This window comes from Apostichopus japonicus, chromosome 23, assembly GCF_037975245.1.
Source record: "Apostichopus japonicus isolate 1M-3 chromosome 23, ASM3797524v1, whole genome shotgun sequence".
NCBI lineage: Eukaryota > Metazoa > Echinodermata > Holothuroidea > Aspidochirotida > Stichopodidae > Apostichopus > Apostichopus japonicus.
Window position 1 is genome coordinate 17,007,932 of NC_092583.1, and position 17,103 is coordinate 17,025,034.

The 17,103-nt window shown below is 34.6% G+C and overlaps 1 protein-coding gene across 9 annotated transcripts in view; it reads left to right on the top strand.

Moving 5' to 3' along the window:
* Nucleotides 1-1,935: 1,935 nt before the first annotated feature.
* LOC139964504 (oxysterol-binding protein-related protein 6-like) overlaps nucleotides 1,936-17,103 on the top strand; it is a 72,377-nt gene continuing 57,209 nt past the window's right edge. Inside the window, exons 1-4 of one of the 9 annotated variants that reach the window (XM_071966106.1) lie at nucleotides 1,937-2,139; nucleotides 3,253-3,347; nucleotides 7,163-7,188; nucleotides 10,621-10,703. In XM_071966106.1, the coding sequence (XP_071822207.1) occupies nucleotides 10,698-10,703 (6 nt within the window). In that variant the 5' untranslated portion in view covers nucleotides 1,937-2,139; nucleotides 3,253-3,347; nucleotides 7,163-7,188; nucleotides 10,621-10,697. Of the gene's footprint in view, nucleotides 2,140-3,252; nucleotides 3,348-4,191; nucleotides 4,293-7,162; nucleotides 7,189-10,620; nucleotides 10,704-16,170; nucleotides 16,647-17,103 lie in introns of those variants that run through there. The other 8 variants (XM_071966110.1, XM_071966108.1, XM_071966107.1 and 5 more) reach the window with 8 other exon arrangements.

Below are 17,103 nucleotides of genomic sequence, written 5' to 3' on the forward strand. Positions count from 1 at the left end.
CGTGAAAGTGTATTTAAAGAGCGATTCGATAAACCAGCAAGTTTGTCATTTACTGTTGAATTAGTTTACTAGACTCAATCTGATTAAAAACTTGTTCGATCAAAGTGAAGGTAAGAAAGATCCTCCTTCAGTATAAGCTTTGTTTGAAAATCCACTGAAAATGTTCACTCCAAAATCTACGGTCCCGCAACAATACAAGATGCTTGTGCTTTCGTGTGTTTGCATCGCCCACATAGTGGCGAAGATGTATATATAGGGGTAAAATAGTAAGGTTCATTGGATTTGGTTTATCTTAAATACGGTAGGATTAGGGGTAAACTAAGGGGTGGGGGTTAAAGTTTTCATGTGGCCGAGTCTTTTCAGTATGTGATCTTCTCTTAAATTATAACAGCAAGCAAGTCCATGCATAATATTTGTGTTTAGTTTCACTATTCTTGAAAACTATGCGCCATAATCGAACTTTGGCATGCACGTGGAAGCAAACGAAAGCAGCTGTTACTGCGGTGAACACTGAATGAGACACATATTCCCTTTAATTGTAATTTATTTACATATCATCTTATCGAAGAAAAAGCCGAACCATCTGGTTAATTCTCGTGTGTTTTGAATGACGCACTACAAGTTTGGATGATCACATGACAAACCTTGACAATTCGGCAAAATTATCTACAAAGAGTTCAACTTCCAGGAGACGGATATAAGTTTGTGGTTCGTTTCCTCCAAACAGAAAGAAAGATTCAACCAATAGTTGTTTTATTAATGTTTCGAAGAGCAACAATTATTTAGAGAGCCGAAATATCGAGAGAGTGATTCAACAATTCAGCAATCTTGTCATTCTCATGTTTTCTGTTGTACTAGTTCACTAGACTCAGTGGGAGTTTCATGAACGCCAGATAATAGGCTACTCAAACATTCGCCGATAGTGTAATCCCATATGAATTCAAAACAGTTGATTCGTTTTCTCATCAGGTGACTTATAAGTTCAGTTCAGTTCAGTTAATATATTTCGCATATACATAGACATACAAATAAAGTGCAGTAATAGTATATACAGGAAACTTGAAATAAAACATAAGATGTTTATCAAAGCTAGTAACCCTAAAGAAAAAGAAAGAAAATAACAGAACAAAGTAAGAAAGAAAAACAAAATGTAAAAAACAAAATAATATATATCAATCACGGTACTTATAATTCGCACAAATATTCCAGTTCACATCTGCCAGAGCAAGGTTCCTTAAATTTGTATATTGTTTTCCAATAGTGTGTCCTAGTATCCTCATTGACGAAAACACCTAAGCGAGATTACCCTTTCCAAGTTGAAAAGAGCGTTCTAACAAAAGATCTGGGAATGTACTGTCATGCGTGAATTGAAAACGTCGGGAGTTTTAATTTGAAAGAGCGCCCTCATTTGTGTTTGCCGAATTTCAGAATACTATTATTTAACCAAGGTTTTTGAAATATAAAATTTTAGTTATGAAGCTCTCACAATTTTTCTATATAGATATAAACTTAACTCATGCAAGGCATGTTTGGTATTGGAACATACCTGTTGGCAAGTGCCGTACGTTTACGAAGTAGGTTGATGCATAATCACATGCAACCATAGAAATTGAACTTCAATTTCTATGGATGCAACTGATAAATGTGTTTGACCTGTTTTTACTGGGATATCTGATCGACATGTAGCTAAAGTGATTGTTGCCCCTATATTGTACCTTATTTTGGGACAAATTCTTTCTCATTCTTTCTTTACTTTCAAATTAATTTTTTATTATGATTGAGTTCTTCTTATAGAATTATTTTACAACAAACCCGAAATCAGCATCGTTATTATGCTTTTCCAATATCACTTCATCAACAGGTCAAATAGCGAACTTGAAGCCCTCACTTACTGCAGTTTCAGTTTGCAGTCATTCAAGCATTACATTACTTTACACACTGATGAATAAGTCATATCGTGATGATAGATAGATTTCTCTTGTGACGTTATATTTACATCGTGGCAACTAAGGAGTGGACTTACGGACCCATTCTGCAGATCAGTAACAGAGCTTGCTGTCTAGCAGAATATGCATGCTGTTTTTGGCCAGCAGAAAGACTGTAATAAGCCAAAATAAGAAGAAAATTCTCAGCTGACATGTAAGTTGATAGCAATTCTACGAATAATCCAACTTTGAGGTCGATAAGTTCGCTTCAGTAGCTAACGTAAATAAATGCACGTTCAATTATTTGTAGAACATGCAAATCGGTATTTTAAGAAGACTACCTTCTGAATTCACATAAAGAAATCACTTCATGCACACACGTCAAACTCCCACTATCGTTCTCAATGTTAAACCTAGGCCTAGCCTGCAGTTTTAAGTAATATTCTCTACTACTAGGCTAGGCCTCGTTGATGCTACGGACTACGATGCCAAAATATGTACTATCCGTAATAGTAACACATTACGAACTTAGGTGAATATAGATCATAGATCACCCAGTGTAGGATGTTGCTTACACAAGCGACCATAACATAGCCTATACCGCACAATATAGCATGCACATCCAATTTGTGAACGTGATGAGAAGGCAGGCCTGATATACAAGTGAGGTACCTAGGTAAAATGCTGTGGTTCAGCAGCATGCACATGGAATAGAAAATATGTTTTAGTTTTTTTAATATATTTATCTACAAGAGCAATGATATTTATAATTTAATATTTGTATTCCAACCTTGTAAACATATAAACCTGGACTACGAAATGCATGAACTTCAAATTTCCCCCTCAGTCACCCCTCTTCTCTCAGCTCCCTTCCACGTTTTTCCCCCACACTTTTCTGTCTTTCTCCTTCTCTAGTTTACTCCATACCATCTTCCTTTAATCCTCTCTTTGTCTCTCTACAGTTTATCTCCTACCTCTCCTCTTTCCCCTGTTGGTTTCTTTCTTTTCTCCATCCCTTGTCTATTAATCCTCTTACATCTATCTCTTATGTGTTCATCCTGCTCATTAACCTGTCTGTATTCTGTGTGTGTATTTGTCCCTTCTGTTACTGTAGCTTGTCATTCAGCCTCTGAAGAAGATCCTGCTAGGATCGAAACATCTGGCCCTCTTACTTTTACACATTCTCTAACACAGGCTATTTAGTGGATAAGCAGTTTGCTAACAGTTAAGTTTTATTTGAACTTCAAGTTCGTCAGCAAATTGTTTACAGTTTATTCATTCCATGATTATTATTGCTTGAGGTGTTCAAATTTTTTTCTTTTTCCAGTTTCAGTGTGAGTGAGGGATATTATGGATGAAGCTTCTGCAAAAGAAAAAAGAGCAAGATTGACTCAGAAACAACTCAACACAGTGATTCATAATGTAAGTGACCATTATATATTTACCCAGAAACAACTTAACACAGTGATTCATAATGTAAGTGACCATTATATATTTACCCAGAAACAACTTAACACAGTGATTCATAATGTAAGTGACCATTATATATTTACCCAGAAACAACTTAACACAGTGATTCATAATGTAAGTGACCATTATGTACGATTGATTCAGAAACAACTTAACACAGTGATTCATAATGTAAGTGACCATTATATATTTACCCAGAAACAACTTAACACAGTGATTCATAATGTAAGTGACCATTATGTACGATTGATTCAGAAACAACTTAACACAGTGATTCATAATGTAAGTGACCATTATGTACGATTGATTCAGAAACAACTTAACACAGTGATTCATAATGTAAGTGACCATTATATATTTACCCAGAAACAACTTAACACAGTGATTCATAATGTAAGTGACCATTATGTACGATTGATTCAGAAACAACTTAACACAGTGATTCATAATGTAAGTGACCATTATGTACGATTGATTCAGAAACAACTTAACACAGTGATTCATAATGTAAGTGACCATTATATATTTACCCAGAAACAACTTAACACAGTGATTCATAATGTAAGTGACCATTATGTACGATTGATTCAGAAACAACTTAACACAGTGATTCATAATGTAAGTGACCATTATGTACGATTGATTCAGAAACAACTTAACACAGTGATTCATAATGTAAGTGACCATTATATATTTACCCAGAAACAACATAACACAGTGATTCATAATGCAAGTGACCATTATGTACGATTGATTCAGAAACAACTTAACACAGTGATTCATAATGCAAGTGACCATTATATATTTACCCAGAAACAACTTAACACAGTGATTCATAATGTAAGTGACCATTATGTACGATTGATTCAGAAACAACTTAACACAGTGATTCATAATGCAAGTGACCATTATGTTAACTGCACTTATTTCCAATTAGACCTTCAGTAATAAACACACAGATCAGTTAATATCCACCCTAGTCATCTAATCCAGCAAGAAAGGAAGCTAACAATCACCTTAGATCGATAATGTTTCTTCCCAATTTATTAAAACACAGCAATCTCACAGGCTATAGGGTTTATAATTCTTTGTTTATAAGTTGTTGACGTAATCCAAGAAAGAAATTTAAAAAAAATTGGAGGAAGTATTGTGATTATGAAACTGCAAACAATTTTTTGATCGAGAATGATCGTTTGTCCTGGGGAGATAATGAAACATGTACAATCATATGATTTAATTTTGATGTGGATTCGAGTATCATATACAGTAACACTTGTGTTCCATATACAGTATTATGGAGTTACTGTTATATTATGGAGTTACAGTTTGTATCATGGAGTTATTGTTTATATATTATGGAGTTACTGTTTATATTATGGAGTTACTGTTATATTATGGAGTTACAGTTTGTATCATGGAGTTATTGTTTATATTATGAAGTTACTGTTATATTATGGAGTTACAGTTTGTATCATGGAGTTATTGTTTATATTATTGAGTTATTGTTTATATTATGGAGTTATTGTTTATATTATGGAGTTACTGTTTATATTATGGAGTTACTGTTTATATTATGGAGTACTGTTTACAAAGTTGACAAATGTTGTTCCTTAATGGAAGCTATAGTATCTAGCAGATCTTCATATTTCTGATTTATTTAGAATTGTCATTATCTGGTATTTTTTACTTGACTGCCAGAATGTTTAAGATCTGCAGGGATTAATGACGTGAGGAATTTGTAAATGTTATTATGATTTTCTGAAAGAGGAAATGAAAGTGGATATTGCAGTAGCAGTTGCTATAGTACAGCCAATGTACAATGCTAATGACATTATTGCAGACTTACAAGGGGTGTGATCAATGGGCTCTGTTAGGTTACCCTGTGTTGTAATAATATATTGTTGATAACTTTACAAATTGCTTGAAAGTGAAATAGCCTAGAAATACTCTTTGGAAAATGACTAAGAGAATCTCTCCTTTTCCCTTTGGGTAAATGGGACCAATCTTCCTGCTTACCATTATCCATTCTTGCTGCTTGTTGATTAAGTCTGTTAAAAGACCACTTCACCATGAAAGTAGACATTTACAAATGTTAGCTTATGATAAATAAATTCTACAAATACCCAGCTTCCAAAATTAGTTAACATATGGAATCATGCAAATTTGTATGTTTTTAACAGAGCAGTCCAAAAAATGGACATTGGTATGAGACTATACTGTCAGTATCTATAGACCTGGTTCAAAGGCTGACCAAACCACACTTGGTTCTGGGTACCAGCCATTAAACCAGACTCCAAACTTACTACTGCATGTTTAAACAGTTTTAAGTCTCTCAGCAACAACAAGATAATAATGATGTCTTTAATAGCAGGCACTAATTATTTCCTGGTATTCTCTCCGATATTTAGAAGTATTAAATCCACATTCTAAAAATAGGAAATGACCCATTTCCAGGTACCTCTAATACTGGTGTAAACAATCCTGTGTAGTAGTTATATGAGAGAACCGTGGGAATGTTGATAATAAAAGTACTGGCATGACTAATTAAGAGAAACTCAAAAGCCAGGACAGATTTCTGAGGAAAAGATTCTTCTTAGGTGCCTTTCCAACGAACAGGATATAGTAAGTTCATAGTCGTAAAGTGACGGTACACATGATATTGAAAGTGAAGTGGTTGCTAAACATATTTAGTTTCTGTTCTAAGGGGCTTTTATATATAGATCTGCAAAAAATCAGCTCTACAAACAAAAAGAGTGAACACAAATTGGTAGTACAATGTTAAATTTACCCCTCTTTTGTTTTAAGGGAATGGAGGGTAACCAGATCATAGCTTTATTTTTGTTGTTGATGTTGTTAACCTTGGAAGAAGTGCCTCCTTTTATATTATTTCGCAAATTTACTATTTAGCATGTTCTGAACTACAGTGGTGTACTGTGAGCCCTTTTTTGTTAGATATAAGAAAAATATCTATCATAAATATTTGATTCAGATTGTTCTCATTACTTAAGTAAATTATAATTATTATTGTTTTACATGAGTAAAAACTATGAGAGACTAACCATTAACTAAGTGTATCTGCTGCCAGGATGAAGAATGGACTTCAGAAAGCTATAAAATTACCCAAGGTAACATGAGTAGAATATCAAGAAAGCATTTGTTATATTGTTGAAATTGTCTGATATTATGAGCTACACATGGCCTTTTGGCCTTCTTAAATCAATATTTTTGTTGCAGTGTTGAATAATATAAAGTACCAATAAAGTTGACAAAAGTCACAACACTGTTGCTTTGAACATGTTGGAGTCCACACAATTTACTGTTTTAATTTGACAAATTTGATACTTAAATAAATAATACAATACCTGGATGTTCATAATAAGTTTCACGTTGGTAACAAATTCAAAATATTACAAAATGCTGACTCAAGAGCTGCAGCTGGAAAAAAGGAAGAAAGAGTAAATCTTACATGAGACACATGTGCAGTACAAGATAATGTAGTTTATAGTGGCTTAACACTAAGAGACCTCTTGTTGATTATATACCTGTACTTGCTTTTATTTACTCGTTTATACTTGCTATGAGATTTGACTGCTGATTGCATGGATTGTTTATTCTAATCATACATGTTTCTGTCATTTGTATGGTCCATTGTATTATAAACATCAATTTCTTCTTCCTCTTCTTTCACTTTGACTAATCCAGAGTTAATTGATGTAATCGATGTAATTATTATTTATTTTTCTTCTTATCTTTTATCCAAACTTTAGCTTTAAGTCTTCATTATTACTGTACTGTAAGTAGAAATTCAAACTTCACATTTTGTCTCCCCATATTTCGTTTTTCATTTTTTCCATTTTTTTTTGGCAAATGGATTCAGTTTGCATGCCATGCATTTGAATCATGTCCTATATTATTTTCAGTCATTTCAGCCCATTTTATTTTGTTTTTCATATATCCTGTCTCCTGTTTTCCTCCCTGGATGTGGTTTTTATTAATATATTTTTTTGATAGGACTCAGAAAGGAATCACTGCAAGGCAAACAGTACTTTCTCTATCAGTGGCAATAACAGAGATGAAATGCAATGACGACTTTCAGATATTTTGGTGGCAGGCAATCTGACACTTTTAATGAATACAAAGTTATTCCATGAATATAAAGTAGCAGAAGACCTCTATCTGTGATTTGTTCAAAACTGGTGTACATAAGGTTGTTTCAACTTGTTTGAAGGTAAACAAATATTACCTGGTTAGCCCCTCTCCGACCCAGGAAACGGATCAGTGGATGTCCGCTTCTCTGTGGATAAAGTTTGCTCTTGTTCATTCATTTTTTCTGGTTAACATTTCTTTGATATTGTGATTCAATTGGAAAGTTTGACTGGCTGTCAGTTTTCTCTCAAATTCAAGGTTTCCTCGGGAGACAAACAATATGAATAAATTGTCTTTGATGGATAAATGATTGGTACGAGGGGAAACAATCATGCTTTGTAGCCTTTTGTCAAGATAGTGTCAAGCACATTGCTATGCCACATACATTCATAAAGCTTCACTAAACATGAAACATTTTGGAAAGGAAACATGTCATAAGGATGTATTTTTTGCTCAAGCCGGGCAGAAAGTGCTGCAAAGCTTTGATATACTCAGCCTGTGTCAAGCAAGACCCCTTAACATTAGTCCTCAGAATTAAATGACAAAGAGTCCAATGCTATTGTTTTATGGAGAGCTTTCTTGACAAAACCACCTGCATGAATTAAACTAGCTGTTGATGAAATAAATGTTATCAAATCGCTTTTGTGTACGGATACATGGCAAGCTTTGTGAACACTAGTGATGAATAGCAAGATTGAAAGCCCCTGTATGTTTCTCAGCTATTTCTGTGCTAGAATTGAAATGTGTCAATATTGTCACCCATTGTTCCAAAATAAAATTCCATTTTGCTATCTGATTTTACTTCTTTTATGCGCTGCAACTCAATAACTGTTCAGTAGAAAACAAAATACTGTATGTCCATTCTTTCATCGCCCATCGATTCTCTCAAGTTTAGTGGCGCTGGTACTGAACTCTTTCATTCTATAGAGACTTCTACGGTTAACCCTAACCTAAGATTCTTTAAACAATGTCTTTCTTCCTTTTTCCTCATGTTTTCTTTATATATATATTTTTTGATAGATGCTAATACTTTGAGGGTAACCCAGACAATCTTTTAATCCTGCATGGTACCTATCCTATCCTGCATGCAATCTTGGTTTCTGGTTTTGGATGTAAAATTTTTCCCTTCCTCGATTTTGTGAGAAAATGCAAGCAGCATTATCTACAGCTTGAGTAATATATCAGTTATAACTTATCATCATGACCTTTGACCTGGGATAGTCTTCAAGCATCACAGGGTGGCAAAAGGTCATGATAAAGTTTACTGAATATTGATAACAGCAGACCTGTTGTACAATACACTGTGCAGTAGTTAGTACATTGTTGTTAAGGCTTATCAGTAAAGCATACATGTGTCCCAAATTGCAGTGGACTGAATTTAAGAATCATTTTCGAGGACTGAATCCAATATTTCGTCACCAGTCCTCCAGGGGTGGAGTACTCTTTCACAAATTGGTATATTTAACCTGGGAGTATTGGAAAACCCTTTCATATTAGGAATCTGAGATCTGATGGTGTTAATGTGAAAAAGATATATATATTTGACAAAGTGCTCGCTGAAAAAAACATTTATAGGACAATCAGAACTATTTTAAATTATTCGTTTTGCTTTGTTTTATTTATAACATTTAAGAAAGCTTTAATATGCAAAGAAAATTCTCTACATCTTTTTAAAAAAAAAGGCTGAAGCTTAAAGTAGAAACAAAGTTTGGTGGGCTTTGTGAAGTGTACTTCCTGTTCATGGGACAACTAAGAAAAGAAATTTCACAATGATCATATTGCTAAAGATCATAGATTTTCTGAATTTCACACAATTGTTTTATTACTAAGTAAAGTTTACCAATATCATCATATATAAAACACCCATCTTCTCTTGAAATTCCTTCCATTCTGCATTCTGGGTTGTATAGCATGAAACTTGTGCATGATGGCTGGATACACAGTATGCAAGGTACTGTTGCTTTCTGATTGGGACTCACAGCAAGGAAAGACCAACTACAGTTAAGAGCACGATATGTCAGAACTTGGTAGAGTGCTGGGCTTGTAATCTAGAAATTACTGGTTCATATCCCATTCTAACCATTTATTTCTTTGCTCTTTTTCATAAGATCTTTCCAATTTTTTTTTTATTGATATTAAGAAAATATTGCATGCCTAATATGATCTGATTAACTTGTCATTTATACTTTGAGGGTTGAAAATCAGTGTGAGCCTATTTAACTGGGCTGCTCCATAACTCACCAAACAGTTCTTTACATTTAAGAGAAAATGTACTGTACTAAGAGAAAAGTTTTAGTGCTTGGCAAAATAACCACCAAACATGGAACAAACAAACAAAAATAGAAGTAAAAAAAACATGAGAGTACAAAAATCAACCACACATGTATGTAACCTTGTTGAGCTTGTTCTGTATATCAATGCATGTAAACAGTAATGTACATAGCAGATTAGAAACTACCAAATTGACTTTGATCGTGAACATTCATGTGGCCTGAGGTTCCACCGAAAATAATTTGAAGCAAGGTCTACTTTTAACAGAAATCTTCATTTCACTGCCGGGGTTTCACTATCACATTTTACAAATATTACAAATGGTTTCATGTACAATTTATCAGCTTTGACAGCATAATTTATATAAATATGCTGATTTTTAAATAGCTACTGGTCAGCATGGAAAAGTTTTAAGTTAATTTACGTTGAGCTTGTCCTTTGTGGTAGGGAAAGGAACATAATTTACATTCACCAGATTTGGGCTATATAGGCTGTAGCCTACACATGACAGAGATTCTCAAATATATGCATCACTAGAATTAGGCTATATAGGCTGTAGCCTACACATGACAGAGATTATCAAATATATGCATCACCGGAGTTAAGCTATATAGGCTGTAGCCTACACATGACAGAGATTATCAAATATATGCATCACCAGTGTTAGGCTATAAAGGCTGTAGCCTACACAAGACTGAGAGATTCTCAGATATGCATTGTAAGTAAAGACAAGTACTGCATACTTTTTAAATACTGTAGAACCATCGATTCATATATTTGAAACATATTGAATGTTGAATCATTGCAGTGCAGATGTTTCCCTTGAGGTGACAAAGAAGAAGAAGAACCATTTCCTTACATGTGTGAAATATTGGTGATGAAGTGATGCCTGTAAGATATTGTTCACAGTCAACAATAACAAATCAAAACATTTCATCAAGGTTACCTTTGCAACACTCATAACTCTCTGTCCTTCATAAATCTTTTGTAGAATAGAATCATATCATAAATCTTCAGCCATTGGTAATCATACATTTCAAAACAAGAGAATTTATGGTTTCTTTAAAATCCTTCAAAAGGAATTGGTAAGTTTGTTTGGCAAAAAATTGATGAGTCATCAAATGCGTGAGTCAACTTCATTCAGGGACTGATAGAGTATGTTAGTGTTTGGGTATGTGTGTATGGCAGTAGGGAACTGTATGTGTGCTTGTAAATGTTTTACAGTAGGTCGAGGGACGGAGGAAGGTGGTAGGGTTACCGAATATCTGAAATACATTTATTAAGTCTTGTAATGCTGTCTTACGTAGATGATGAATATTTATTTCATTCCAATGTTTACTTGCAAGATGTACATTTTGTTGAAGTGATGACAAGAAAGAGCAAAATAAAGATATTGCTCTACAAGATAGGCAAGAATTTATGCTTTAAAAAAATAAACTTAAATAATCCAGTTATCGAAAGCAGAATCCTATAACACCACTTTGTAGATTTATTTAGGAGACTTATCCAGTACATAATTACAACAATTTAACTACAATAATTTGTAGTATCACATAACAAAATGATATGTAGGTCACATGACAGGATTGCTGAGCAGATGAAGTGGGTTTAGTGTTTCATCACTAACAAACTTAAAATGCACTAAAATGTAAGTTACACTTAATTATTCTCCATATCTTGTTAGGGTAAATATCTATAACTGCTGACAAATTGGGTCTTTTAAATGCGCAGATGACGATAATAATATAAAAAAGATCTGTTATAAATGCTGTCAGTACCACTGGACATATCAGTGCACAGAAATATCTTCCATCACGTAAATTGTGAGAGCTGGTTGCCATGCATTGCTCAAAAAGTACAGTATCAAGTGCAACTTGCAATGCCTTTCAAGAACTTTACTGATAACCCAAGTTCAAACTTTGTGAATCTATGAATCTCTCTCCTGTTCAGCTGATAGTAGTCTATAAATAGATCATTACATCATCTAGTCCTGTACTGTGGAGTGTCGTAAAGTTCACTGATAACTTGACATACCTTATGGATAAACTAATATTTATCACTTAACGTTAATCTGTTCTGATATTGTCTAGATTAAAACTGAGTGTAAATAACTTAAGGTGCTAATTTCTAGTCATAAAAGCAAAGGTCCATAGATATCATTGTGTCTCCTTTGGGAAGCCTCCATCAGTTGACTCGGTACCCTTTCTGTGTTACAGAGAACGACAGAGATAGTGTAATCATTGCTGGATAGTTTGGTGTTGATGGTAAATCCTAGGCATGTCAAGGTTGTTGATATCTACTGTAGGTGAATGTTTAACATTTTATCAGTTCAGATATGATTTGGTTTTCACTGTGCTTAGGAATAGTTTTGTGTACTTCAGAGTTTGGGAATAGTTTGTGTACTTGTTTGGGAGTTTGGGAGACATTTTGCCTGATCACTTAGCAACAACATGGAAGACAGGCATCTTATTTTGTTTATGCATTTGGGATTATAAGGCTTTGATTTACTTTTATTCAATTCTAAATTCCATCTTTTGAATGCACTGTTTGCATATATCTAAATTCAGTATATCTAGATAACATATGAACTTGAAAACAAATTGCTTTACTTCAGCCAGCCAACGTTGCACCAGGAACTTGAGCAAACACTGTATAAGAGCAAAGATTTGAAAATGAAAAAATAAATAAAATAATAACATAAAACGTGAATTAAAATTATGGGCCACAACATTTTCTGTATTGTTGGATAAACTTCCACATTTTGAGAGATTTGTTTTATTAATGCAGTTGGATATTTCCGGGTAGAAATCTCTGCATAAACCACATAGGCTAGCATCTGATAGGTACCGCAGATCTTGAAGTATGATGAAGTGGGCCAGGATGTGAGGTTAGGATGGGGGTGGGGGGGGGTGTCGGAATACCAAAATGCTACCAGTTTAATAGGCTTTCTTTACTTTAATAAGTAGACTTGGAACGAGTGAGTATAGCTCATAATTTTTCAAACAAGTAAGTTTTGAGGAATGGCTTGCCAATTAGGAGCATTAAAATGGTTTGATTTGTATACTGTACTCTAAGCTAGATTGTAGGATATGAATGAACATTTCAGACAGTATGTAAGTCAGAAAGTGACAGCCCAAAGCAGAGCGGTAAAAGTGAACAATGATTTTTGTGTATAGTGAGTGCTGATGTTACTGCAGTATGTTTATCTACCATGGTTACAATACATCTTGGAATGTATTGGGTCTCCATGGTGACAGTGTATAGGCTGGCTGGCCTGATATCCTATACATGTGTAATTATGCAATTATTAAAAATATGTACTCTCATCCTTCATGAAATGAAGTATCATCACAAAAGTCTGAAGTTTTTATGACAGTGTTTTAATATTCATGACCTAGATTAATAGTGGATCCACTAGAAGAGATGTTAGGGTAGGATTTATAGTCACAATATGAAATTTTTATGCGACATTATTAAAAGAACAAATTTCTGGCTCACTCATCACAACAAATCAATTAGCCATTATGATGTTTATTCAGCTGTGTGTCTTACAGGCTGCATAGTACAGCAATTAGTTATGCTACTGTAGGTCTGGTTGATTTCTGTAATACATATATATCATACCTACAGATGCTGCGCTACACTATCAGGACACTAACTATTTCATTCATTTTAAAATTTGGTTTAGATGGGTCATTTAAGAGTTTTTTTCTTTCTTTTTGGGTGTCCTCATTTGTAAAGTCCATAAAGGTCCCTGCCCCTACCCTTAGAACTCAGTGGGGAAATCTTTGGAATTGGTCCCCCAGTCCCGATCTATCAAAAGCCTTTGCAAGGAAAATGTGCCAAAACATGGAAGTATGGAAAATGCTAAAATATCTCATATATTTCTCTTTACTTACTGAAATATCTCGCATAATATGAAATTTGATACGGAAGAGTTGAAACCACAGAATTATTCAAAATTCTGACATTTCTTTGTGTGTAAATATAAACCTTGACCTTTGTACGTCATATTCATTAACTTGTCAATCACCTCTGTTGATCTAACTCTGTTGATGCATTCTAGATATAACCATGTGATTTCTTGCAAATTTCTATGCAACTATGCGCCTTGGTTGATGCTACATTTCGAGAGTGATACAGTACCTGTGAAATATTAGAATAGCTTCTAAAATACTGAATCTCTCTAATAATTTACTGAAATGGAACTTTGGAGATCTGCCTCAAGTACAGTACCCCCAGTGCTTCATGAATTACTGTAAATGAGAATTAATAAACGGAAGATATTAATTGGAAAGTTTAAATAAATGTCCAGTAGTGTCATCTAGGACTTTTCTTTAAACTATCCATATGTGTGCAGCCTGATGAAGCGGATTCATAAGGAGTTGCAGACAGTAACTAAGGCGTTGTGGTCAAGTGGTTAAGGCAGTGGACTTGTGATCTTAGGATTACAGGTTCGAGCCCTGGCCAGATCATTGCGTTGTGTCCTTGGGCAAGGCACTTTATCTCCATTGCCTCTCTTCACCCAGGTGTGTAAATGGGAACTTGCGAGGAGACTTGTAAATATAGTTGCGTGCGCCGGTTTGTGGCTGCACCCTATGGGAAGTCCCCCAGGGGACACGTGGCTGTGGTGCACTGTTGTGCCCCAGAAGAGATTGTTTGAATTGTGCACACTTTGATGTGTAGACCTGTGTGACAAGTTACCAATGACCAGGGTTAATTGTAAAGCGTATAGAACTTGTGGATAATGCGCTATATAAATAATGGCGTAATAATAATAACTAAATGATATTCAATATTGGCAAATATGATAAACATATTTAAAGATATATGGCAGGATTGGTACATTGTAGCTTAATTTTGCTGCATTTTATGAGAATAAAATTAAAAAATACATAACACTGCAATGTGAACCCCACAGTTTTACTTGTAAAAGGCCTTATAAGAAAGGCACTTTGATTGAAAGTGAGGGACTGGATAGGGCCACAGATTTTATTATCAAACCTTTAATATGTAGCAGCACAGATAAATAAAATCAATTTGATCTTAAAATTACTTCCTTAATGTAAAGTACCTTCAGTTATTCCTATGAATTTGACAATGTTAAAGGTTATTATTGATAAATTCAACAAGGATGTCCTTGGTCTGTTGACAAACCAAACACAGCAATTATCTTCGCATCATTTATCTGAAATAAAGAAGAAGGAATTATGGTTTTAATGGCATAGTCTATTCCGCAGTTATTATGTGACTCTGGGACTAAGTGTAAGTTTGAGTACATTAATATTTTAAATCATGCTGCCGAGTGGCTCTAGGCTCAGTTTCCAAAGTTCTACGAGAACAGATTAACATACTAGAGCATGAGTTCTACGTAGTATTGAATTCTCAATACAAGTCTAATGGGATTTAATTGCCAACAAATTCAAGTCTGGCTATTGTTATTGTAGTGTGCATGCGTGGTACAATATTGGCATTACTGGCCAAGTGAACGATACCTACATGACTGGACGTTGAAACTTAAAGTTTCATATAGTCTCTGTACATTTGCAGTGTCAGAGGCTAGCTGCGTAGACAACTTATTCTAAGCCTGTCACAGCGCCCACAAGCGCCCTCACTTTGTAGGTACCTACATGACCATACTCCCTGGTGTGTTGTCAGCCCAAAACATAACACCATGAACAACCGAAAAGTTCTTCTTAATACTGTAAGCACTCTACGCACACTACAATACTTTGTATTTCTTACCAAAATGTGCTGAATTGATTTAAGTGTAGTAGTGTGGATGGCTCCATTCTTACTGTATTTAATATTAATATTGATAAACCAGGAGGAAGTTAATTAATTAATTTGCTTTATAATAATTAGCCTTTAGAACAGTCCTGTCGGTGTAAGGCAGTAGGACAACTTCAACCATATTCTTATATACAAAACAGGCAGAACCATAGACTCAAAATATGAAAATAACATTGCAAATTGTCAAAGCCAGTTGTATGTCCCTACAAACATCTTATGACGATATCCTACTGTACACTACAATACAGCCATGATATCTTAGTAGTACCTTCCAAATTTTGTTTATTAAAGTCCTACCACACAGTTATACTCATCAGGCTCATCATACCTGTTAGATACTGAGTAACTATCTGACTTGCTGTGAAATGGTATAATGTTACTGCACTATTAAAGCAAGCCATGCAAGATTGATTTCCAGAATTAGCAGGCCTGGATTCTAGCGGAACATCTGCCAGTCGCTTCGTTACTGTATACGTATCACGCTATATTGTGTGTCAGGGTTGTATGTGTATGTAGATTTTCCAATTTGATGAGATATATAGTACGGTTTAAATTTTGATGGTATCTGAAGTCCGTGGGTGCATTTAGATTTGAGAGTTGGTAGAGCAGTCCAATTGTATTACAGCATCGTTACAGCATCGTTACCATCAATGTATGATTAATTGCACTGTGTTTTGTGTTCAGAACCATCATGTATATACCCATTATAGCACTGTAGGTGTTTGTTTCCTGGGAGATGTTGCTATCTGCAGGAGTAAACCAACCATTTAGGAATTTATTAGCTCTGTAATTATGTATACTCTGATGCTATCTATTTTATGACGGTCTGTTAAAGAACGTTTGTGTTGTCAAACAAATTTTCATACTACTGTGTATTGGTTTGGATGGCAAGGTAATCTATTTCTTCTCGGAGGTTTAATTTACTGGCCTGGAACTTATAACATGCTCTGGATAAATCTTACTTTACGTACCTGCAAAAGTTTCTCTTTCTCATAAAATTAATTGAGCTGTCAGATATTTGTGCATGGAAAAATCAATATGGTAAGTAAAATAGTTCCAACATTTGTTATTCCTTGCCAAAGGCAGAAGTAATCTATGCGATGATGATGGTATGTGCTGTGTGCATGTGTGTGTATGATACAATTGCTTGTAAACACCAGAACTCAAAAAGTGCATGGTGGGTTAACTTCATACTTTGTATGTGGATCTGTTTTATTGAGTACAAGTACAATATATACTTTTCTGTGAAGTTCAATGGTAATTTGGGGTCAACAGAGGTCAAAGAATGATACTTCCAAAACTAGCTACAATTAATCTGTGTATTCTCCATTGCTACGAGTTTCTTTTGGTGAACATAGTTCAGTCATATTCAGTCAGTTTAGTTTTGTGAAGGGGTTCTATAGGTCTTCAACAAAATCTTCTGTAGTCTTATATAATGGGTCCCTTTTCTTGTGTTTAGCCTTATATAATGGGTCCCTGTACTTTTCATAGTGAATAT